The 24,221-nt window shown below is 44.4% G+C and overlaps 3 protein-coding genes across 5 annotated transcripts; 1 reads left to right on the top strand and 2 right to left on the bottom strand.

Moving 5' to 3' along the window:
* Positions 1 to 296: 296 nt before the first annotated feature.
* On the bottom strand, positions 297 to 6,285 carry pgfa (placental growth factor a). The gene is made up of 7 exons (XM_084700357.1): positions 5,712 to 6,285; positions 2,362 to 2,395; positions 2,000 to 2,196; positions 1,742 to 1,821; positions 1,294 to 1,323; positions 1,159 to 1,224; positions 297 to 1,083 (listed from the first exon to the last, which is right to left on the bottom strand). The coding sequence occupies exons 1-7, from the start codon at positions 5,775 to 5,777 to the stop codon at positions 1,062 to 1,064; spliced, it is 495 nt and encodes a 164-aa protein (XP_084556483.1). The 5' UTR covers positions 5,778 to 6,285; the 3' UTR covers positions 297 to 1,061.
* A 3,141-nt stretch (positions 6,286 to 9,426) lies between these two features.
* On the bottom strand, positions 9,427 to 16,023 carry actr10 (actin related protein 10). Its single transcript, XM_084700772.1, has 13 exons — positions 15,807 to 16,023; positions 15,212 to 15,284; positions 14,989 to 15,071; positions 14,770 to 14,878; positions 14,503 to 14,610; positions 14,271 to 14,338; positions 14,042 to 14,121; positions 13,131 to 13,166; positions 12,909 to 12,988; positions 12,659 to 12,732; positions 12,012 to 12,093; positions 10,820 to 11,021; positions 9,427 to 10,456 (listed from the first exon to the last, which is right to left on the bottom strand). The coding sequence occupies exons 1-13, from the start codon at positions 15,881 to 15,883 to the stop codon at positions 10,275 to 10,277; spliced, it is 1,254 nt and encodes a 417-aa protein (XP_084556898.1). The 5' UTR covers positions 15,884 to 16,023; the 3' UTR covers positions 9,427 to 10,274.
* Positions 16,024 to 16,530: 507 nt separating this feature from the next.
* Positions 16,531 to 24,172, top strand: armh4 (armadillo like helical domain containing 4). 3 transcript variants are annotated; one of them, XM_084700365.1, is made up of 8 exons: positions 16,531 to 16,727; positions 17,940 to 19,056; positions 20,474 to 20,797; positions 21,183 to 21,347; positions 21,609 to 21,764; positions 21,861 to 21,892; positions 22,196 to 22,345; positions 22,442 to 24,172. In XM_084700365.1, exons 2-8 carry the CDS (start codon positions 18,018 to 18,020, stop codon positions 22,514 to 22,516), a joined length of 1,941 nt encoding a protein of 646 aa, XP_084556491.1. In that variant the 5' UTR covers positions 16,531 to 16,727; positions 17,940 to 18,017; the 3' UTR covers positions 22,517 to 24,172. The 3 variants fall into 3 exon arrangements, with proteins under 3 accessions (XP_084556491.1, XP_084556494.1, XP_084556493.1); XM_084700368.1 differs by lacking the exon at positions 16,531 to 16,727 and adding an exon at positions 16,974 to 17,085; XM_084700367.1 differs by lacking the exon at positions 16,531 to 16,727 and adding an exon at positions 17,207 to 17,273.
* The last annotated feature ends 49 nt before the right edge of the window (positions 24,173 to 24,221 follow it).

Below are 24,221 nucleotides of genomic sequence, written 5' to 3'. Positions count from 1 at the left end.
CTGTTGGCTGCCCTTCACTTCCCCAACTGCCACTTTGTGACACTGCCCAATGTCACCACCCAAAACAACCGCGGACGAGAAGTCTAGTTGTGACACACTTCATGCAATCAATAATGACCATGTGCCCTCTACAGCAAGAATATTCCACTCGGTGTCTTAAATAGTGCCCACCTAGTGGAGAACACGTGATATGGTGCCTTTACAAAGGTCCTAACGGTATGTTCCCTAAAAATGTCAAAGTCATGTATCGCAAATAACTGTCTAATACTGACACAAAATAAGTAAAACAAAATGTCTTTGTATGTCATATGTACATTTTATTACAATAGCATTCGCTACAACTTTATAGTAACTGGATTTGTAGAAGAAAACATTTGAAATAGCCTATAATGTGTAATGCATTAAGATAACATTTTAATGTAAAGACAAAAAAGACTGTACATACATTTGTTTCAACCCCCCCTCCCCCCAAAAAACTGTCACAGTACCCTTGTTGCCATACAAATACAGTCCTTCCACAAGCCTCAGAGGCCAGGCCTCATTACCAAAATTCAATATTCTTTCTCACGTTTGGTTGTGCACAAGTCCACGGAATAAATGGGGTTCTGTATTTTGATACCGTATAATTGTTTCACAAGCAACATGGTGGCGCCAAAGGGTGTTTAGTCAGTGTCCCATGGCAGAGCAGTTACTGAAGTATGGGTGTTGGCTTAATCCCTTTCCTCTTGGGAACCGGTTATCTCTGGTACCCCTCCCACCCATCCCCCCTGTGTCCATGGAAGTAGCTACCCTGTGGTAGCAATTATAAGATGAAAGGAAAGAATTGGACGTGGATATCTGACATATGCCCATGAAAATAAAAAATAAAAAAAATAAAAAAAAGTTAGGTACACGATTTGGAAACTATGGGTATCTGGTGCCCTGCTACCCACAGAGGACAACCACTTCAAGTATCTCGTGTCTGAGAGGTACAATGGGTGTATATCTGCTGACCGGCTTGTATGTGGCCTCTTGCGTTATCTGATTAGACAGAGGCCTGAGGTGAGGCGATGAGGATGTTCCTACCCAGGTGGGCGACGACACCTGCAGAAGGAGAAAAAGAATGAGAAGCAGCACTTACACCCTGCTTGAGGCCTTCCTTGTCAACGGAACGCTTACTTGCCACAGTCTTTGGCTCTCTTCCTGTGTTTCTTCCTTTTTGGTCTGGTCCTGCCTGACACATGGCTAGAGGAAAAACTGGCATCACGATTATGATGTGGTTCAACTGATGATACAGATAAGTCTCTCTCTTACCTTTTATTATTCATTTGGACCAGTCTGGGTCTAGAACAACAATAGAAGAGGTATAATTACTTACACTGTGTTCTATTCACACGCTACTCTGGGACGTGAGATCCATGTTTGAATTTAAAACAGATTCTGGCTTAGAAAAGAGGCTGTTCTATTTGAAAGTATGGCTAAGATTCAGCAGTATTCATGTTGTTCATTAACCCTTGTGTTATCATTGGGACCCACCGTCGTTTGCAACAACTTTACCGCATACAAAAACAAAGTAAAACATTTTCTTTTAACCGTTGGGGCTGTCTCAGACCCCCCCACATTGCGAAGGTAGAAAATTATTTTTATTTGCTTTTGTATTGGGTAAAATTGGGTAAACACAACGATGGTTCGTTATGAACCTTTTGGTCATGTGACCCGAAGGCAGCACGAGGGTTAAAAGTTCTTGCTGAAAGTGACATACCTGCACTCACAAATCTGATGCTCCACAAACGTCAGCTCCACATACTGCTTCTTCCTCTGAGATGGAGTTATCCTCAACAGCTTCAACACAAAGGCAGATGGAGAGATAAAACACAGTGAATTTTGAACCCTCACAGCTGGTCGTGTTACCGGTAGTTGGTTTCTATTGGGTTTTCGAGGCGGGGGGGGGGGGGGGGGTGTTGTGTTTGTGGTGGGGGCAGAGGGCCGGCTTGTACGTAGAGGAGTGAATCAGTCACACCTGCATGGTGACGTTGCGGGTGAGAGTGGGCATGCACTCCAGGTTTTCGTCTCCACAGCAACCAGAACAGCGCCAGAGGGGCACGCATGCGGGGCTGTAGATGTGCTCCACCCCTCCGGGATACTCCTGCTCTACGTCTACCGATCTCTCCATCGAGCGACACAGGCTCCTCCCCCACACCTCGTGAAACAGCATGACTGCAGAGGGAGAGATAGGATTCAACAGACCACTCACCTGATGCTGATAACTGAACTGGGAAAACAGTTTCTTTACTGCACAACTGTGAAACACCATGGGTTGATGTGAAGGATTGTTTCGGCTTGTGAGTGCACCTGAAGTCAGTGTTTGAATTTAGCACTGACCTCTCGAGGGATCTTCATCTGGAGGATGAGAATTCTGAAAATAAACAGTAAAAGGGGTCACATGGCTGAGCGGTTAGGGAGTCGGGTTATTAATCAGAAGATTGTTGGTTTGATTCCCGGCCGTGCCAAATAACGTTGTGTCCTTGGGCAAGACACTTCACCCTACTTGCCTCGGGGAGAATGTCCCTGTACTTACTGTAAGTCGCTCTGGATAAGAGCGTCTGCTGAATGAATAAATGTAAAAAGGTTTGGTCGATGTAAAATACATCACCAGCTTTATGGGGCTTGCTGCTTGCTTTATAAATGGTCAGACAGTAACATACAGAGGGGAACCCCTTTCCTTAGACCTACAGGGAAATCTGTTTCCCCTGTGTTCTCAGTGTAAAAGAATGGTGCATAGATGAAACTTCTAATATATACAAATCACAGTAACGTACAACACCAGCATCATTGTATTGCTTTATCAATGGCCAGACTGTAATATACGGGGAGGGGTAAGGTTGCCACCCATCCCGTATAATACGGGATCGTATTGGAAAATAAAATGCACAAAAAAATTAATCTAATTGTGGCTGCCCGCCACAAATAAATCAATGTATGTGAAACACTGGATCGGAAATAGCCACTTTCATCATCGTGCAGTTGAGTAGCACCATCTAGTGGCAGACAGAGTGTAGTACACATGAACGTAGGGGGCTGCACTAAAGTTTCAGTTCATTGGAACTAAACCAATAGGGTGAAATATACACACCAGAGTATAGTACAAAAAACACTCTCCATACTCACCAAATTAGGGCTTAGGTGTTATGTGTATTCTAAACTTCTGTCTACTCTCACATGGCAGGCACAGCAAAGCAGGGTTCATGGGGGACAAACCACTCATAGAATCTCCTCAAGCAATGTGGGCGTTCGGTCAATAGATCATGGGCATTTTCAGGTTGAATGAGAGCTGACAGTTCAAATGAACACGCAGTGTGGATGGTGATTTATATGTTATAATGACCTATACACATTCTTTATAAGCATTGACTATTGATGATAAATTAAACTTGAAATATATTGCTTGTGGCTCAAATGAAACAATCGGGACATGTATTTGCATGCAGTCAGTGGCAATGATACGAAAAACTGGATGCTGACCACTGAATTAGAATTCTATGGTATTCTAATTACGTTAATGGAAACTGAATTCCACCCTCTGAGGCCGGTCACTGGACCGTGTCTATAAAACTACATCATACAATGTTCTGTTTGTCTATGTGTAGGTCCTTGTTTCAACAAACTCACTCTCATTTCAATGGTTCTTTCCACAGGAACATAAACAAAAACATACAACCGCAAACAGTGATGAACAGTCCTCACAGACAAAAGAAGAGACCCAGTTCTTTGGTCTGTGCTCCTAAACTGAGCCCTGACAGTTTTTGGGTAGTCATCCTTGACCCCAGATATCACCCAGTTCAGGACATGGAGAACTAAATAAGCCCAAACTAGGCAGAGACATATTGCATCACAAAGTCCGTTGATTGGTCACGTACAGCACGACATCAAGACAGCCATATGCCAGCGAGACTATATGATCCCCAATGGTGATACCAGCCAAAACAACAAGTAAGACACAATCTATTCTTTGTTAATCATCAAACATTACAACCTCAAATGTCAACTTTCTTTTTTTTTATATCTATGCCATTGTCTTTTATAAATGTCAGACTCATTTTACAGAGCAGTGGAGAGACAATAATTCATATTTTTGTTGGGCTTTGGACGATTTCATTCCCCTCACGGACTCATGCGGTCCCAGCTGGGCTTGTTTCGATGGGCCTAATAAATCACACCATTCTCCCCTGTTCAACACTTCTCCATCACCCACAGCCTGCTGGCACAATAGGGACTACATGAGATACCTTCTCTCTCTGGGTTTCAGCTGGGCTGACTCCAATTCCCAGAGGATCCAGATTACACAAGCCAGAAGAGCCAGTATGAGCTGAAACTGCTCTACACTGGTCAGCATCCCATTCTTTCAGAGTAGACTTGGCAGAAGAGATGAGCTCATTAAGTAGGTCTGCTCCATTCTAAATATGGGGTTTGAATATCAAAAACACAAACACAAACTGAGGAGCAGGACATTTGTGTAGAAAAATACAAGGATTTGAGGTAAAGGACCGACTGAAGGTCTTTCACCTGGAGAAGAAGCCTCTGTCGGTGTACTTAAGCCCCTGTCCAGCTGTGTCTTTGTGTGCAGTATGCTGCTGGATGTGTGTGTCTGTGTGTGTCTGATCCTCTTATAGCCTCATGTGGTGCTTCAATAGGAGGGTGCACCTGTGTAGTCACATCTAAGGTTCCCCACAATGGATACTTCCATGGGCCTCAACCAATAACTAATCCTCACTTAGCTCTCTGGCAATAGCATTCAGCATCCTTTATCACCTCTGACCACATGCACACACGCTCGTATATATCACCTGGATACCGTACATTGATCACACAAACACCATCTGCACCTGAGACTGTTGCTTAAAGACTCCAGGTTTTTTTTCCCCCTCCAAGATATGTAACAATGTAAACATAAAGACAGGGCAGATATACTCAGTCCCAGGGGTGTGGATGCTGCAGCTGTATCTTCAGACTTTGTTGTGTAAATATCTTAATACATGAATAATCGGTATTACACAGCCACTATAAACAGTATTGTAAACATCCCACCCAGTTAGGACTACACACTACAATTCCCAGAAGATGTCAGAGAGCTGTTGCGTGTCCTCGGCTGTAGTCAGATATGATGTTCATAGGTTACAGTGGTTGCCCTCTGTCAAAGTAAGCCTTGAGAAAAAATAGCCCTAAATGTGACTCTTATTACTATTTCACGTGAAGTGGTAATAGAAGTCACATTTAAGGCCAGAGAATACATGAGAGGGCTCCTCCCATATAACGCTGGGGCCAGCTTTGACATTGTGTCCAAATAGATATAGAAGGTATATAAATAAACGAATAATCCACGCATTGTATGTGAATTTCAAAAGATTATCTTGATTTCATTCATTTGGGTCTTTTTTCAAGGGAGTTCTGGATACAGCAGAGTATTAAAAAGCCACAGCACAATACAAAATAAACTACAATACAATGCAAGTTTTGTTAGTTTTTTTTTTTTTACTGTTTTGTTTTAATCATTATCATCGTGGTCTATTCAAGTAGTAATGGCAGCCTGCCTACGTCTTAGGTTGTCAGGTTTCTCAAATGATTGTTAGTCACATTCGTTTGTTTCTGACAACTCAAACAGTAAACGTTAACTCAAAAGTGAAAGTTTCATAAGAAATATTCATTCCATTTGAAAAAAAACGTAATCTGTTTACCTGAGCAGGTGGCAATTGAAGGAGAAGAGTGGCTAAAATCTGCGATACACCGACAAGAGAATGCATCTTGAAAGTTCAGGTTTCCGTTGATAATAAGGTCAAATTTATATGTATGTGATAGAAAAGGTACTGCCGAAAGCAGCAGCCGTGAACAGCCGTGAGTCAGGGTCTGTGGATGGGAACATTATCCCGCGCTGCTGAAAAAACACTTTGAGAAGGGGAGATCCTCTTCAAAACCCGCAAACAAGTAGGCTACGCTATGCTATCAAACAAGCATCATTTTTTCATGTGGCGCACCGTACACTTATATAAAAATGCCATAACTTGATCTCACAGAACATTAAGTTGAGTTGTTAGAGGTACATCCGATCATAGAAACGTGCGAAGCATTGCCCCTTTATTTTCTCTCTCTCCATTTCTCTCTTTTTTTCTTCTTTATCAACATCCCGATTCCAATGTGTAACTGAAATCAATCTGAAAAACACAATTAGTTTAAAATCTAGCTTCCTTTCTTTGTTTATTTATAGTTTTCACCCCCAAGTCAGGAATTGCTTTTTGTAGTGGGGCTCCCCCTTATGAGGTTAACACACACACACACACACACACATACACACACACATTCCACAAACATAGTTTATCAGTTTGTATGTGTAACTGCGAGTTTACTGGACTGCAAGAATGAAGGAGGATTCCTTTCAGACTTTCTGCTCATGTTTGGAGCTGCTAGGGTGATAACCTCAGGCCAATGTCTGTGCTCAGACAAGGGACCACCCTCCCTGCGCCAACGTACATAAACAAACAGAGACCAGACATACACCTACACAACCCTTAGTCATGATCATACCTAAGAAGTTTGACAAGAGCCGTGTTTCCGACTTGAGACAGTCGACAGAAAATGATTAAAACACGGGATTGATTAAAAAATCCCAAACTAAATACACTCAACAAAACAGATCCTCCACAGGTGCTTCATGTGAAATCCCCTCATAACACAGAAAGATGTTTGTTCAGCTATTGGGGCATGAAGCACACCTAGTTTGAGGTGCCCTTCCCTAACCCTAACTCTCCCAAGGCTACAGTCCTGGCTACAGTCATGTTTATAAAGCCAGAGTGATTTACAAGCTAATTAAGAAGGTCTGTTTTGAATGTGAAGAGATAATGGGGATGGATGATCCTGTCCCTGTCACTGACTGCCTCTCTCATCTCACACAGTGATAATGGTTGGTTTGGTGTTTGTACAGAAGAGTTCTCTTTCCCACAAGATTCTGATATAAGCCTGATAATCAAAGTATGAAAAATGAATGACCTTCATCTGCTGTAGGTATGAACTGACTTGTGGGTTGGGGGGGGGGATACACATAGTACTGCCAGAGAGTCAAACACACCTATATACTCAATGTTGAGTCATCTGTTGATTCTAAACGACTCATCCTTATTCTTGCACCACTCAAGCTTGAGTGTATAGGAGCCAGGGAGTCATCTTTCCGCTCAGGATCCTATGGTGGGGGTGAAGGCACAAAGACAGCTGCTGCTTCCTGTCCCTGGGAACCATGAGGACACCCAAGTCCCAGCCCACCCCCAGTCCCCTCTGGGGGAGAGGGGGGGGGAAAATGAGGCAAGCGGAGGATGGAGGGATGCTTGGGGTGTTCCCAAGGCTGCACAGCAGGTGGGAAAGTTCAGAGCCTCCATGGGATACCCCATCCATACATCCAGATGTAGATAGACTATGCAGGAGGACAAATGGCTCACAGTCTGGAAAAAGGCTTGTCTCTGGAGAGCTGATGTACTGGCCTTCTGGATTCACATATGGCTATATGCATGCGACCATTCACACGAAACACAGAGAAACTCTCAGAGCTCTGTCTTCATTATTGTAACAACTTTTTCCACTTCTCGATGTATTTTTTTGGCACCGTGTCCTCTTTAAAAGCCTGTAGTCATTCAAGTCCCTAAATTAAGACGCGTTCTCAGGGTAACTGTGGCCTTGCTTTGGCTGTTCAGGGTGAGTGATGTCCTCTACGGCTCACTGCGTCTAACCTAGGTGGTCCCACAGTACCACAGGAATAACCGCCAGAGAGATGGTTCTGGAAACTACATATTATTAGAGACAGAAGTCAGAAAGAGACAGAGAGACGAGAGGGATTTACGTGTAAATGCTGTGACTGAATCATGTGCTGTTTGGCCCATTCACATTCTTATTTGTATATGTATTTTATCATTTACATTTTAAATTGTTTTATTTTCTGGATTGTTAGTTCCCAGGATTAGTTAGACTACTGTACTTTTATTCTTTTTGATTGAAGATCAATATGTTTATTGTTTGCACCTTCCGGCCACAGTAAATTCCATGTTTGTGTAAATCTACATGGCGAATAAAACCAAATTCTGATTATAATTAAACATCAAACTGTCGATTTCCCAGAATCTCTGTGCCAACCTCTGGATCCAGGTGCATCTTGGCTCCTGTCACTGCATCCCATACAAATAGTATCTAACAGACACACTATGATTGATTTCCCCTGTGGGACAAACAATTACAGTCTCACTCTTGCACATTAAAGGATACTCACGCTTCAAGTTTGAATGTGAGTGAATGGCTCGCTCAGTTTGTTTCCTCCAGACAGCAATTCTCTGTTCAGTATTGCCCAACGCCCATGTGGGATTCATAATGTATATCCTGGCCCAGATCACAAGATATATGAATTTTTTGTTGATTTAATATAACAGTTAAACCATAGGCATATGGCCTCCAAAGAGAAGTCAGCTGTAGGATTGCACTAAATCTATTGATGTTGGATTGAGATCTCTGGGATTGTGCAGTAAACTGATACGGTCCCAAGAGGGGAAAAAAGCATGCATTTGAGGGTCAATGGTTTATCACTTGGGTTTTCCTGGTGCTCATTCATTGTTCCAAATTCAAACACATAAACGCTGGGGCGTGATCTTACAGCTTCTTTACAACCGACCACATCAGTGTTGCATCACAGCCGGTACTTTCCCTGCGATTCTTAAAACAAGTGTTTTCAGTATTCCTTTACTCATTTCTCTGTCCAAATCAGTTTTAAATTTCATAGGAAACTCTGCCGTCTCAAGAACATCCAGGTTCCCACGTCAAACTGCTGTAAACCAGCCTGCTTTGGTTAAGCCTGAGGTGGCTCTGGTTAAGCCTGCAGTGGCTCTGGTTAGGCCTGCAGTGGCTCTGGTTAGGCCTGCAGTGGTTCTAGTTAGGCCTGCAGTGGCTCTGGTTAGGCCTGCAGTGGCTCTGGTTAAGCCTGCAGTGGCTCTGGTTAGGCCTGCAGTGGCTCTGGTTAGGCCTGCAGTGGCTCTGCAGGCTGGCCTGAACCCAAGCCGTGAGCTCCAGACCCCCGTCTTCCCAGGGACCTCCGGTCTCTCCCTCCAGCCTGTTGGATCATATTAGTAGAACACACAGCTGACAGTTTGATCACTCCTCTGGGACAGAGTATCATTATCTTCAAAGTATAGGCGGGTGTCTGTCTGTAACCCATCTTCAAACAGTCCCCCTGCTGCTGTCTCATTTCCTGGAGAACGCGGAGGGAGCGTTAGGCCCCGTCCTTCTCAGAAGAACCTTCGCTGCTTCCTAGTAGGAACGGCTTTGAGACCGTCTATGTGAGAACAATGTGGAGAATTACACGCGTGTGTTTGAACTTGCTGGTGACAAGAAAAAACAAGTTGTGTAAAATAGAACATCAGAAACAGGGGTCCAGGAATGTTTATTTAGCGATGTTGATTCAATAAAGAGCGAGGGGGGAGATTAGGAAATCCGTACATGGCTATAAAACAATAAATAAAGGCAAACTATTCAAACTGAATTGTAGCATAGAAGCATGGTATTGGAGTTGCATTTACGACGAACACAAGGCAAATTCACAAAGCCAAATCTCGACAGGAGTTATGAGTTAGCACGCTTGAAAAAAACCACAACAACTGCTCATGTGGTTGACCTACAGTTTCTTAGGAGTCGCCATCAAAAGGATCACTAAATCTCAGGCAAGAGGTTTAACATGAAGGGAGTCCTCGGCAGGGGATACAGAGAGGGAATCAGATCCATGCGTCTAGCCTAAAGGCTAGTCAGCAGTGTCAACATGACCTCCAGGTTTACAAAGGGCTTAAAGGGCCACTTTTCATGGACTCTAACCTCTCGGAGAATCGGCACATCTAATCAATTTGCAGCCCTCTTGCTGGAAGATGACAGGCTCTTCATGTGCTTCAGGCTAGCTGTACAACAGTGAGGCTCGCAGAAAGAGGCACGCAGAAACAGATGCATTCTTGGGACTTGACAGTGAGGGGGTGAGATGTTGGGAGTTTTTCAACAGTCTGAAGTGGCTTCCTCTCCACGTCCACTCTCGAGAATTTAAAATGACCGACAAGTAAGAACATATGGTCACCCTCTCTAATCAACCCTCTCCATAACCTCCAAACCGAGGTGAGAAAATCAGTAGGGGAAGCCACCAAACTGCTGAACCACAACCGTTAGTCCACAAAACTGTGGAGTCGATAAATGCTGTCGTGTGAAAGTTGGATTCTGACTGCGCGTGCGTGCGTTTATTTCTCAGTGGAGAAGGCTCTCTTCATGAGGGGAGGGGGGGTCTTCCCGGCGTCGTAGACCGACTCTGGGGGCGGGGAGCTCAGGGAGCACCAGTCTGGGATGCGGCCCGTCTGGTTGTAGTAGTCCCGGGAGATGGAGCGACTCCCCAGGATGTCCTGAAGGGCTCCGAAGATCGCTCCTGGAGGAGGGAGAGGACAGCAGGGAACCCAGGTCAACACTGTTTGAAGTCTGCCTGCTTCGGAGGAGCGTTTAAATGATATCTGTACAGATGATGACATCTGCTGCTGCTGGTAGTAGTAGTAGTAGTAGTAGTAAAAGATAATGGCACAATAGAACTACACAAACCACCTTACCTGCTCTAATCAAATAAAGCTCTATATGTGAAGAGCTTGTTCTGTGACTGTATAGTCACAGAGGGCTTCTCGTACGCCTGTAGAACTGCGCCTAACCCAACATCTACATTCCCCATAAATAAGTTGACGTACCTAAAGCATTGCACTGATGTTTAAGTGTAAACCCTGTGTGATGCGAGTCATCCTACCTCCCAGCCACGCCGTGCAGTTGGGCTTGGCAGGTGGAGAGTGCAGGCGGAAGGTTTTAGTGGCCAGGGCATCGCAGTACTGGGGCTTCTCCACCAGGAGGCGTATCTCAGCCATCAGGCGGTGCAGGAAGCCAGGCAGCATGGCTGTGCCCCCGATCACCACCAGATTCTCAGACAGGACCTTCCTTGTGTCTATGGGGCACTGCAGGGGGAAAACACACACAGCAGACACAAATATAGATCACACAAAGGCTCAGCCTAGATTGGATACAATACATACTGAGCCATTTAGATGAGTCCAAAATTAGTCCAAAAATATGCTCCCCTTGACTATAACAGCTTTCTTTTTACATGTTGTGGGCAGCACTAAAAAGCACCCTGTGTTCTCAGATTATGAAAAGAGCAGACCACTCTATTGCACTGTATTTCTATGGCCACGTGCAGAAACTAGCGCACAGACATTTACTTAGAAATAAATAGTGATAAATAAAACGAAGAAGACCTTCGTGTAACACAAGTGAGTTACAGATCCACAGAAGCCTCAGAAAACAGCAAACACTAAGTGTACCCAACACAGCTTTAGATTAAGTGTGTATGTGTGTGTGTGTAAGTGTGTGTGTAAGTGTGTGACTGTAAGTGTGTGTACGTGTGTGTGTGTGTGTGTGTGTATAAGTGTGTGACTGTAAGTGTGTGTACGTGTGTGTGTGTGTGTGTGTGTGTGTGTGTGTGTGTGTGTGTAAGTGAGTGTAGCTGGCTGGCTGAAACATCACTCCATAGGGACCGATGAACAGACGATTGCTTACAGTGCACCTGACGTGAAGTTTTACAAGGCGAGTAATGGAGAGTTCTTGGCCTATAGAGATGAACAGGCTGTCCAGGCCCGCTCTGCTCACTGTCCCTTCTCAGGAAACTACCACCCCTCACCACACCACACCCACTGCAGAGGACGTGGGTTCCCACGGCAACAACAGAACTGTGGGAGTTATTTTACACTTCTTTTAAAGAAATTGTCTAAATATGGTAATGAAATGTCTGCTTTCATAGTAATGGGGAAATTCCAGATGGAGGTTATGGTGACCCAAACATAGCAGCTTTCCCTAAATAGCTCAATCTTAGTGATTAATCTTAGTGGTGGCGAGACTTTCTGTTTAAAGTTGAAGCGAGTGAGTTAGCAAATGAGTTGGTCTGTTACCTTGACCAAAGCATCCAATATCAGAGTGGCAACACTCTTTTCCTCGTTGTCCTGTTCAAAGAGCATCTCCATGACTGAATCCCTGGAGAGACAAACAAACAAACAAGAGACCTTCACTATACAACAGCATCACACCAGCCAGTCCCTGCTCAATGGAACTTTAATTTCATTCATTAATGCGGTGCCTGAAAAAGACACCCAGTCAAGCCAACACACTGAGAATCCAACCCTGCTCTCATTCACAGACCTTCCATGAGACAGATAGTTATGACACACATGTCTTGTGACAACACAGATTTAGTAATAGAAGGTGACCCACATAATTCAAGAGGAAGCACTGAATATGAAAACATATCTGTGTTTTATAAAACTTAGACCAGGGGTCTCCAACCCTGTTCCTGGACCTGCCAGTATGTTTTTGCTCCGACACTTGTCTAGCACACCTGATTCGAATCATTTGCTGGTTGGTCAGGTAACTAATGCGGAATCAGGTTAAATAAGTGTAGTTGGAGCAAAAACCAACAGGCAGGTACCTCTCCAGGAACAGGTGGGAGACCCCACAACTTATCCTGCTGTGAGCGAGTAGCAAAAACGTTCATTCATATTTAAGGCCATGGGTTGTACATGTTATTGTGATAAGCAAGTACCTAATTGGTCCCTTTATATGAAGAATCTTCTCCCCGTCCAATGGATACTCAACATCAGGGGGTGGAGTTGGACGCTGCGAGCAGATAGGTTGCAGATGAACACACATACCTCATGGGTAACTATCAAAGTGCTTTTATGAATCCTGTGATTTCTTTTATAGTGTAGAGGAAGAGACCAGCATCGGTAGTCACATTCCAGTATTCATGCTTCCATAATCTTACTAGCCCGTCTGGCTGGGGTGACACTGACCTCAGCTGTGCCCTCCAGGTTAAACTTTGCCTTCTGGATGTTCTGGCCTCTCTGCAGGTCGCTGACAAAACATGTCCTGACTGGAGAATCAGCAACGAATCAGAGATGTGATGGTCCACATGGGTCCAGGTAGGACATGTCATACTGTATACCCTGATAACCTGTCATTTAATCAACTGGAAAGAACAGAAAGATCCTCAGACCAAACTGTAGAGAACCTACCCTTGATGTCTTCCACAATCTCCTCTGGGATGGACCCTGGGAAGAAAGGAGAGCATGGAGAGAAATAATTGTTTTTTTACAACCTGCTTCTCCGATTGAACATTTTTCTTTTCATCTCATCTCAGTCACTTTTGTAAATGACTGCAGAAGGATTTCTACATTCAAGCACAGCCCTGTTTCTTTCTCTCCTAGTGCCCTTTCCTTCATCTGCACTGATCTGAGGTCAACTGAGATGACATGTGAGAGATAAGATTTATTCCTATATGTTGAATGTATGCACCTTCCTGCCAAAGTAAATTCCTTGTCTGTGCAATCTTTTATGGCGATTAAAATCCTTTCTGATTCTGAGTTACACTATTGATATTCACAAGTTCACTTCACTTAAGCAAACATGTATTTATCAGTCAGACAGAAACCTGAAAAAAACTAGACTGACAGCATCTATATTTGGGGGGGTCAGATGGCTAAGCGGTTAGGGAGTTGGGCTATGAATCAGAAGGATAAGAGCGTCTACTTGATGACTAAAATGTAAATGTAAAATGTAGTTGACTGGAGAACCAGTTGAAGTTTGTTGAGATAGCTGCAATGGTAGAGTTTGGAAGCCTAGAGGAGGGGTCTAGTGCGTGCCTGTGTTAGTTATTGATGCGTATCAGGTCTCCCTGGTCTGCACCATCACCAGAGCTGCATCCTCGACATGATGATTCACTGAACAACAGAACACTGTCCTCCACCACGATACAGGAAGGAACAAGGGAGGAACGGCTCAAACTAACTGTGAGTAGATTTATAATTTAAAAGTAAGAAAGGATTTCCTTCCTGGTACATCACAGGAATACAACCGCTTATAAATGCATCATGCCGCATGACTTGTTAAGGCCTTTGAGTGAGATTGGTGGTAATGTATATCTTACCTATAACTGTAGGTAGACTTTGGCCTGTGGTGGAGTCCGAGTCCACAGTGCACTGCTCCTCCAGCAGGCTCTCTAACTCCCTGAGGGTGAAACACACACACAAACGTAATGGAGGGTGAGATGGACATAGATAGAACTCAAGTTAGTTTCCTGTGGCTTAGTGCATGACATAGGCAAACAGCCATGCATGCATAATGTTTTCCCCATCCCCACAGAGTCCCATAGTTACTTATGAATGGCTTTTCCGCCCAGAGGCAACGCCTCCCAGGCAGACAGGATGGGGATGCACTCATAGACCTAATTGTTGAGTTAAGGAATTAAAGCTTAACACAACATATATCTACATTTGATCTCATACAGTTTTCCAACTTAATACTCAAAACAAGTAACCCCAAAAGACGGTATTGATGAAACTGGCCTATACAACAAACATTTTGTTTCTATCCACCGGGAAAGGATACAGGTAGAACCAGTGTCTCTGTGTACCCACAATCCATCACCAACCCTGAATTAATGCCCAGTGTCATGATGGACATGAGATGACTTGGAGCAAACAGCACAGAGGGAACCTGGAAAAGACAAAACGAGGAGATAAACATAACACCTACATAGAAACCAAAGTATTCACACACAGATCAAATCAAAAGTATTCGTATAGCAATGTCACAGAGGGCTTCACATACGCCCATAGAACTGGCTGAGGGGCACAGGTGATTAGTTCCAGTTACCTCAAACTGTTTGAAGAAGACCTTGGTAAGGATCTCTCTGAAGTGGGAGGGGCAGAGGATGGACTCAATGATGACAACTCTCCTATCACGGGGGTTCACCAGCAGATGCCTGGATTGATGAAACAGCATTTTGTTCATTTGAGCTAAAAAATGCTGCGCAAAAGGATTGGTGGCACAATGTGAAAACAATCTTCCACACCACATATAGAAAAGACTCACCTGAAGTAGAGAGTGTGGATGAACTCTTTGAGATTGGCATATAGCTCTTCTGTGTTGATGTTGTACTGGACCACTTTGATTGACTGTTCAGAATGAATCATAAACGAAGACACGCAATGAGACAAAAACTCTCTCCTGCATTACAACCAAGAATCAACGATGATACAAACTAACGAGCTCTACAACATCCAAAATGCTAATATCAAAGTCTGACACGACTAACTTGTTGTTGTCCCGGCTTCTGAATTTCGCTGGGTATGATAAACCTGGGACCCGTCTCTCCCGCAAAACCACATCTTTAAGACAAAAACAATACAAGTTAGAAAGCTAGTCTAATGGTGCCATGATATTTATCTTGACTTCATTCCATTTACTGCCATTCTTTTGTATGTTTACAGAGACAAAAGACTGACTGTTTATCACAGAGAAGCTAGCTAACTCATATGACCTGCCCTAGGCAAGACATTCTCAGTTAAGTTATTAACCAGCTATGTTAGCTAGATAGCATTGGATTCGCTATATGTCTCGAGATAAACTATTGTACGTTTAGTTCTTAGTCGGTAGTATCATAACTAAATGTATGCATGAACTTCGACACTACTACTAGTTATTTCATATCGCAAGAGCTACCGTTACTAGCAAAACAAAAGCTAGCTAGCAAGGCTAACCCTAACCCTAGCAAGTCATTTAGCAAGCTAGCAGCAGTGTAGTACTCGCGACTAGTTTGCAGCGCTATGCAGTATGCTAACCATAACTGTATTTGCAATCATTGCTAACAAGCTTACGTTTGCTAGTAGCTGACGTAATACTTAGCTTACTTTGTATATGATGCTCCTAAATCTATGACGACAGCGGTTTTCTCCCCTCCACTACCCAACCCTTCAAATAAGGGCATTGTAATCCAAATGTAATAATATATTTCCTATAAAAGATTATCCACACAGTCTGTAGGCTATGCAACGATAATGTTGACTCTCAGCTGGGTTGGGCGGGGTCCTCGTTTTGATGGAAGGACGTCCGCAGAAATGCCTGATGGAAAATGTTTTGCGTTCGTTGGCAAAAGTTGACCGGAATGCCATTGCAACACCGACAAGCCCCCCCAACATCCCCGTAGGAGGGTTTTAGCAGTTAGGTTTAAGATATTTACATAATCATTACGTTAACTTTTTCTGACGAGCCTTGATAATGTTAGAGTGCACTTAATAGAATTTAACTTTTTGGATGTATCACTTTTTTCAACCGAGATTTGTCAATAAAGATATGTTTTACAATGTGGCAAAGGGCTTGTATGGATCCAGACAGAACTAGGTTAGCGGGTGAGTTTATGTGGAGCTGTCCATTTCAGCACCTCCTGAAATTTCAAGATCACCTCAGCAGCTATAATGATTCAGAATGAAAACAAGCATTAACAAATTAATGTTCTATGATAAATCGATTTCACGTCAACGATTGACTGTATTACTGACGATTCTTTAAAATGATTTCCTCTTGCGCGCTCAACAGCTGCCAGTTCAGCACCACACGCGCGCGCATTCTGCACAGCCGGAGCACCCCAGCGCGTGCAGGCTGCTTACACTAAATGACGCTGGCTTTTTCTTCAGCTTTCTTCCGGATCAATATAGGCAGCTACTGATATGAAATTAATACATATGATGCAATACAAGAGCACTATTGTTTCAAATAACATTCGGAGAAAAAACTATTCTGAAATGTAATCACTGCTCGACACGGATCTGCAGGTAAGGACGATGGTAACGGTGCATCCTATTCTTTAAGACTTTTCCTCTAGCATATCAGTACCGGTTATGTGTTTAATCAAAATACACGATTTATACCAGACGTCTAATAAAATATTTGGGCTTGCATATGAGAATGTGTATGAGTTCATGTGCTCACAATTATTTAAATTTACATTCGTGCACTTGACTGCTCATACATAAGTGCACTTGACTAGTCATCAAAGCTTGACTTCGCCGCATTGTATTGTGATGTTTATACCGTGGTCTGTGACTCTCCATTTAACTGGCTAATAAAGCTAGTGCTATTCAGCAGGCTGTTCATCGAGTGCACTATTTTTCAGGGATTGGTACTGGAGAGGTAGGTAAGAACCAAAGCAGGAGTTCAGCATTGTTTACACTGAGTTAGACGGTGTATCATCTCGGTTTAATGTTGTTGATCACTCCAAGACGCGTCTGACACGCAGGCTACAGCAGGGTGTCACCCTGGCAACGAAGTGCCATTTCAAACGTCTGTTTACAAGTACGCTCTACATTTTCGTATCTTCGGTAGGCTTCTTGGCTAAAGCAGAACATTTAATTATAGACGATTGCATGGAGGCTGTCTTATTTTCCTTTATACACCTATGTGCAGGCAAATGCCAAATAAATAATGAAGGCAAACATTCTGTTCTATTGTATTAGGCTATATTCAATGCTTCCATATACTGAACTGTCACATTCTTCCTCGCTGTTCTTGATTTAGAAATGACATTTGCCGTTTTGTCATAGCAGAGGCTTAGGTTTGCCAAAAGACCTGAGCAGAGAACATGTTGCTATTTATAGTTTTCAAAAATGCAGCACAGTGGTTTGCTGTGTCAGGATTGTATTCTTATTCTTATTCTCACTCTCTCTTGCTCTCTTTTTCGTTCGTACATACATCCCCCTCCTCTTTTCTCTGGGTGAGTCTGTGTGTTTGTGTTGAAGAGCGAAAGAGATGGATGTGATAGAGAAGAATAGCCAGATAACCAGAGAGGCGAGGAGAAATAATCAGTGTGAACTGTGAATAGAGTCATTCTAATCTGTGAGACTGAAAGATCAAAGGAAAAGCTGACATGGAACGCACCCATAATCCTCTGCCTTGGTTATCTTAGGTTAGGGTGCAGAAAATAAACATGCTTTGAAGTTTTTGAATTAATACGTCTTGGCTTTCAACTATTTCCTTATCCTCCACAGAAACGTCCAGACCATTTGTGTAACCTGCCTCAACCTCTGGCCTGATCTCCAGTTGATGGGTAGTGAGGGGTGGTAGAGATGTTCGTCTCTGTGACTCTCCGTCGCCTCCTTCTGACCGCAGCCTGCGTCTGCGTCCTCGGCTCCCCAGCGCCGCCCCTCCACCAGCACGCATCCTCCTCAGAGAACAGGGACTGCGCTGGACCATGCGTCGCCACGGCCACCACTGGTAGCTCCATCTCAACACACGGTCTCCACTCTGATCCTTCAGATGGCGGGAAGGAGACGACTGGGGTGTCTGAGCATGTGACTACGAGCTGGATTGACCTATCCCAGAATGTGGAGGCAGAGGGAGGGGCCAGCCCCGACGGGGGAGAGACGGGACTTGAGGGAATTACTTCAGTCAAACAGACGGGAAATGAGGACAGCCGTGAAGGAAGATCTGGGACGAGCAGGGCTGGGGAGGAAGCTGGGGAGGAGGCTGGGGAAGAGGCTGGGAGCCGGAGGACTTGGGCTGAGACAAAGGCTGCCACCGAGAGCTTGTCGAAGAGGGAAGAGACACAGACAGAGACTCTAGTCGAGAGGGGACCAGGTGGGGACATCATGGTCAACATACCTGCCACCAAGTTAACATCCATGCAAGAAGAACAGGGAATGAGAAGGGGTATGACTGCACAGGGAGCAGTGTGTGAATCTGCCGCCTCCTCCACACTCTCACCAAAGTCGGTGCCTCTCAGCCAGACAGAGAGTGAAGTGGCTGGGGAGACGAAGGGCCCTGTGCTGGAGAACAGCTCAAACATCTTTGGAAGAGAAGAGAGGAGGAGCAGACCGAGCTTGTCCAGCCTCAGACCGCCTCTTCAAGATGCAGACAAGACAAGACCATCATATATAGACCATGTGGGTTCCTCAGGTTCGGGTCAGAAAGGTACCGCCATGACGGGATCTCAGCAGAGCCCCATCTCCTCTTCTCTGACCTCCAACCCTGACTCAATGTGGGCTGAGGAGGACGTGACTATCCCCTCCCTTCCGGATCCCCTCCTGCCCGACCTTGGAACAGTCCTGACCTCCAGGCAAGAAGGCCCAGATAGCCTATGGACTGAACCACTGCGGCAGATTGTAGGTAAGTCAACACAAAATGCACAATGCTAAGTGGGGATTGCAATGGATGTTAAAGTGAAATACATAGCGTTGGCAATACAGTTCAAAAGGTTTCCACTACCTTTCTGACACAGTCTGACACAAACAGACAGGCTTAGGCAGATACACAAACACACAAACACCTTCGCTGCCTCATTAAGGCAAGCTAATGCTCTGCAGTCTCTTTCAAGCTATAAAATTCCAATACATGGACCCCATGGCAGGGGAGCATATTTTTGTGCTGGTTTGAGTTTGCTGGGATTCACATGGTTTCATTAAAAAGCGAAGGCAAATGAAAGTGACAAGTCTAGTGGCAGAGATCGCCTTTGATGATCAGCAAAGACACGCCTGCTTTTCCACGCTCCACTTTGAACCACAGCAGGGACCCAGGCAGTCTAATTACTTTCTATTCCTGACTCGGCTCTGGAAAATAAACGAACATGACTGCCAGGAGATGCTGGTGACAGGATGCGTTACTGAATTATTTGCAGGATTAAATCCCTCTTTCTATCTCCCCGCGCCCTTTTTCATTTTCTTATCTTCACCTCTCCTTTTAACCCAATCAATACGCATCTACAATATTCTCTCTCTTCTTTCATCAGACCAAGCCTACCTTCTCCCTTGCCATCCTCCCTTCCTTTAATAGTCTATATTTCTATCTGTCTCCCTCCCCGATGAATCGGAGCTGGGACATTCGTTAAGACTGAGGCAGGTTCTTATTCAGTGTGATGGAGCAGTGAGCAGGATTAGAGGCATCAGTCTGAGCCAATATGTGTTATTGGTGTCCCAGGGCGGACTGTCTGTTTGCTCTGCCGTTAGGCTGTTCTCTTTCCCCACAGGGAAACCAAGCTCCCCCCTAGAGAAAGGAAACTGGCAAATTATGTATGCTTCTCAGAAAAGTACCCCTATTATATAAAAGGATTTGATTTTTTCTGTGAATTTTTGCTCTCGCCATGTTTTTGGCTGGAAAAAAAGGGGAGAGGCGATAATGGGGGAAACATTTTCACATGAGAGCGCACAAGACCAATCATAGATAATCTTTCCACTTCTGTTGTGAAAGATCAGTATTCAAACCAAGCCATTTGAAAGTCAAAAGAATCTGTCCCGGAATTGCTGAATATTTTAGCACTATTATAGTGCTAAAGTATTTAGCATAATAGGGCACATTCTAGGCAACGTTAGCATCTGTAAGAAAATTAGTACACAGTTTACCCGAATCTATACAGTGACCACAAACAAAATTCTCAAGCCAGGATCAATAGACATCTTCTGTTACCTACCAGTAGTTAGGTTACCAAATGACCTGTACCAAACTACACATCATCCCGGAATGCAGGAGTAAAACAAAGCAGAGTGTATTAGACCTTAAAGTTTGTGTGTTTGTGTTGAAACTGTTGCAGAGGACACGGTGGCACCTTTGTCCCAAGACGTGGCCACGGAAGGAACCATGTCGTCGGAGGACCTACCTCTCATCTTCGAGCCGTTCGACGATGTCACACCAGAGGGGGCGTTGCCGTCCGCCACTCCTGTTCCCGGTGACTCCCAGACACCTGCTGCTATGGCAACGGGAGGGATGATGCTGTCGGAGGCGGAGCTTGATCGGCTGGTCATTGTCGATGCCGACAGCGATGGCCCGTCACATGCCCCCTCTCTGCTGATACCGGACTGGACATCACCATGGCAAATATCAGGAGCGGATATCTCAGAGCCAATCAGCCCCTCAGGTCTGTCTAAAGGCCCGCCCCCTCCAGAAAAAGACAGACAGAGTTGGCAGAGGACAGTATCAAATGGGCCTGTCGCTAATAGTATTATAGTATAGTTTTGATTGTTGACTTTTCTGTTGATTAATTTAGTTACTCTTAATCGAGTTAGTGCTTTTTTTTGTGCTCTACTAGACTGCTTAGCGCCCGTGTTAAGTGTGGCCATAATTTCACTGTAAGGGTTGTCTATTTAGTTAGGTATATAAAAAATAGAAACACTGTTTTGATCTGCAAAATTCTAAATGTTTGATTTAGAATTCTACAACCTTTATATTTACTTACAGTCATTGATGAACCTGGTGTTGTCATATGGACATGTAATGTCCATCTGTGATTGGTTCATCCACAGTGGGCGGAGACACACCCCGTGACCTTGGAGACACCCTGCCCACTTCTGGACCTTCCTCCTCCTCCTCATCATCCATCCAGACCCTTGTGGCAACAGTCACCATGGCAACCGACCACCCAACTGCACCCAAACTCAGGTCCGGGCTGGAGGAACTGGAGTCAGAAGGTGAGAACCGGAACAACATAAAATAAACAGAAACAGAGAGCAAGCGCACTTAAGGGAGTCAGCTGGCTGAGTGGTTAGGGATAGTAATCAGAAGGTTGCTGGTTCGCTTCCCGGCCTTGCAAAATGACATTGTGTCCTTGGGCAAGGCACTTCACTCTATTTGCCTCGGGGGGGAATGTCCCTGTACTTACTGTGAGTCGTTCTGGATAAGAGCGTCTAAGGAAGTGACAGAGCGGCTTGCTTCATCCTCTCTGCGCATAGAGGAGCACAATGAGGACGAAGAGGATGACAACGCGGAAGAATCCGAGGAGGAGAGCCAAGAAGAGCTGGTGGAGTGTTCTATCCCGGCTCCCACACGCCCCCCTTTCAACCTCATCCCCCCACCTCCTGTCTGGGTGCAGCGAAATCAGGGACTCAGTGAGTTTGCAGTGTGCACAAACACACCTTTTGTTCACAAAAACTGAAACGCTGGATTGTGTTTCTTGAACATTGTCTTTCTCCAACTCTTTTCAGTGCGTAGCTGGGTAGAACTGATCCGGGAAAAGGTAACACTGCACCCTGTCGTTCACGATGAGACACTGCTGTCCTCAAAACCACAGAGAGATGGAGTCAAGAATGGAGCATGTGCATTCTGATCTTTTTGTGTGGGGAGGGGTCAAGGAATAGGTTGTGGTTATTCCCACCTATCAATCGGAATGTGATCCAGTAAAACTTACTACCCTGCCTCCTTAACCCTTAACCCCTCCCCATCCCTTTCCCCCCTCCCCATCCCTCTCCCCCCTGCCCACCCTCTTTCTCTCCATCTGCGCATCCGTGGCCACCCCCCTCTCTCCTCCCTCTCATTCCAGGCTGGATACGTGTCTGGAATGTTGGCTCCTGTAGGCATCGGCATAGCAGGGGCCCTGCTAATTGTGGGAGCCCTCTACAGCATCAGAATGATCCACCGCAAGAGGAGGAACAGCTTCAAGCACCAGAGGAGGAAGGCCAGACAGACAGAGGTTAGTATGCTTCCAGAACCACGAGCATGGATCATGTGTGTTGCACGTCCCCAGCCCTGCTCCGTGACGTTAGCCTGCACTCTCTTTCATCGCTAGCAACCCCGAGAACCAGGGAGCAGCCGCCAGGACCAAGCCATGCTATTGGCTGACAGCTCCGAGGACGAGTTCTGATTGGCTGTTAAAGCATTGTGTCTGTGACCAATGCTGAGCTGCGCCGACAGGAGCCAACATTTCCATCTCCATGACTACGGCATCTCCAATCACTCTGGGGTGTTTTGGTTGTGACTCATCTGTTCTGGAGAGCACTCAACAGCGCAGGGTGAAGTTGCACACGCTGATCTCAGGTCAGTTTTGCATTGGCCACTTACCATGTACTGTAGGTGTTATGGTGAAGGTGATAAGCTGATCCCAGGTCTGTGACCAGGAGCATTACGAGGGGCCATGTACCTAAAGGGCTGGAGAAGACACCTAACATAGCATTAACACTCTGTAAATACTGTACAGTATTAATGTAGCTTACACGGAAGTCAATCTTATTCGTGGCTTTCCTTGTCTCCTTATCAATGATCTTGGAGCAAAACTAAGGAGTATTATATCCATATAAATGACATACTTCATTGACACTGACTAACAATGCATTGTGTGTCGTACCCGCTTGCATTAGGCAGCAATGTAAATGATTCAATGAAAATACAGATGTCAATTCAGGCTTGTGTGTGTTGCCATCCTTTCTGAGCATGCAGCTGAAACCAGTTTGTCAACGTACCTACTAGTGTAAACTATCACCTTTTGTGTTGCTGTCTTCCATACCTTTCCCTCTCACAAGTGCTTTGCAAACAACCTCATCACTGTACTCAAACTGAAATGCATCATGGAGCACGTTTTTCATAGGTCAGGTCACTTAGAAGCTAGTCAAATTTTAGAACACAGGAAGCAATCACATCTACCCATAAACACAACTTCTTCCACTTTGTCTCTCAGTAATTGTTAGCTACTACTCGCATCCGTTCATTGCTAGCTACTTTTACTGTGTGAGGTAGATAAACCTTTCCTGCGTAATGGTCGATGTAGCTCGAAACGTACAATTTGAACCCCTTTTCCCTCTAGCTTGAAGGAGAGCAACATAGAATCCCATGCACATCTTTAATTGTCATTTTGGCAAGCTCACCCAAATTCCTCAGAAAAATGTTAGCGGAACAAAGTGCTACTGGAAGCTGTTGACTTGGCTTATACAGTATGCGGAAGTAATGCATGCATAGTAAATTGGGGGTGGGGTGGGCTACCAACAACATTCCAAGCGTAATTATTGGAGTTTCGGGCATGAGGAGTTAATGGCAAAACATAATTTAAAAATTAATAAGAATTTTTATAATCATTCACCAACAGTATTCATAAATATTTTTATATTTAATTGTCATTGTTTATTTTCATTGGTTTAGTGGCCCACCTGCATTACTCTAATGGACCACTAGTAGTCCTTGGCCAAACGGTTGGGAATTGCTGTGCTACTGTATTATTTAACTTCAAAAAACCTTTAGAAAACTTAAAAAAAATTAGTTTTTCCTTTATTTAACCAGGAAAAGGACCGAGATTAAAAATCTATTTTACATTTTAAATTTACAGACTAGCAATGAATATTAATTAGCTACTGTAGGTTATAGTATTTAGCAGAATCTTATTTTATGTATTTTATTGTTGACAAAAGTTTCCTTCACGTCAATGTCCCTTGCAAGATTTTCGTAGTAGAAAACTATGTTTCAAAAGTGTCAATTTATGTGATCACATATGCTTACAATATTGATCTTGATATTACCAGTATATTAACAAACTGCCTGTGGATATAATACTGTATAATGTATGTGTGCAGTACCTTGTA

The sequence above is a fragment of the Hypomesus nipponensis genome, chromosome 6 (assembly GCF_054491055.1).
Source record: "Hypomesus nipponensis isolate SF chromosome 6, ASM5449105v1, whole genome shotgun sequence".
In the NCBI taxonomy this organism is placed as follows: domain Eukaryota; kingdom Metazoa; phylum Chordata; class Actinopteri; order Osmeriformes; family Osmeridae; genus Hypomesus; species Hypomesus nipponensis.
The sequence above is the reverse complement of the archived record's forward strand: the minus strand, read 5'-3'. Positions and strand labels throughout refer to the sequence as shown.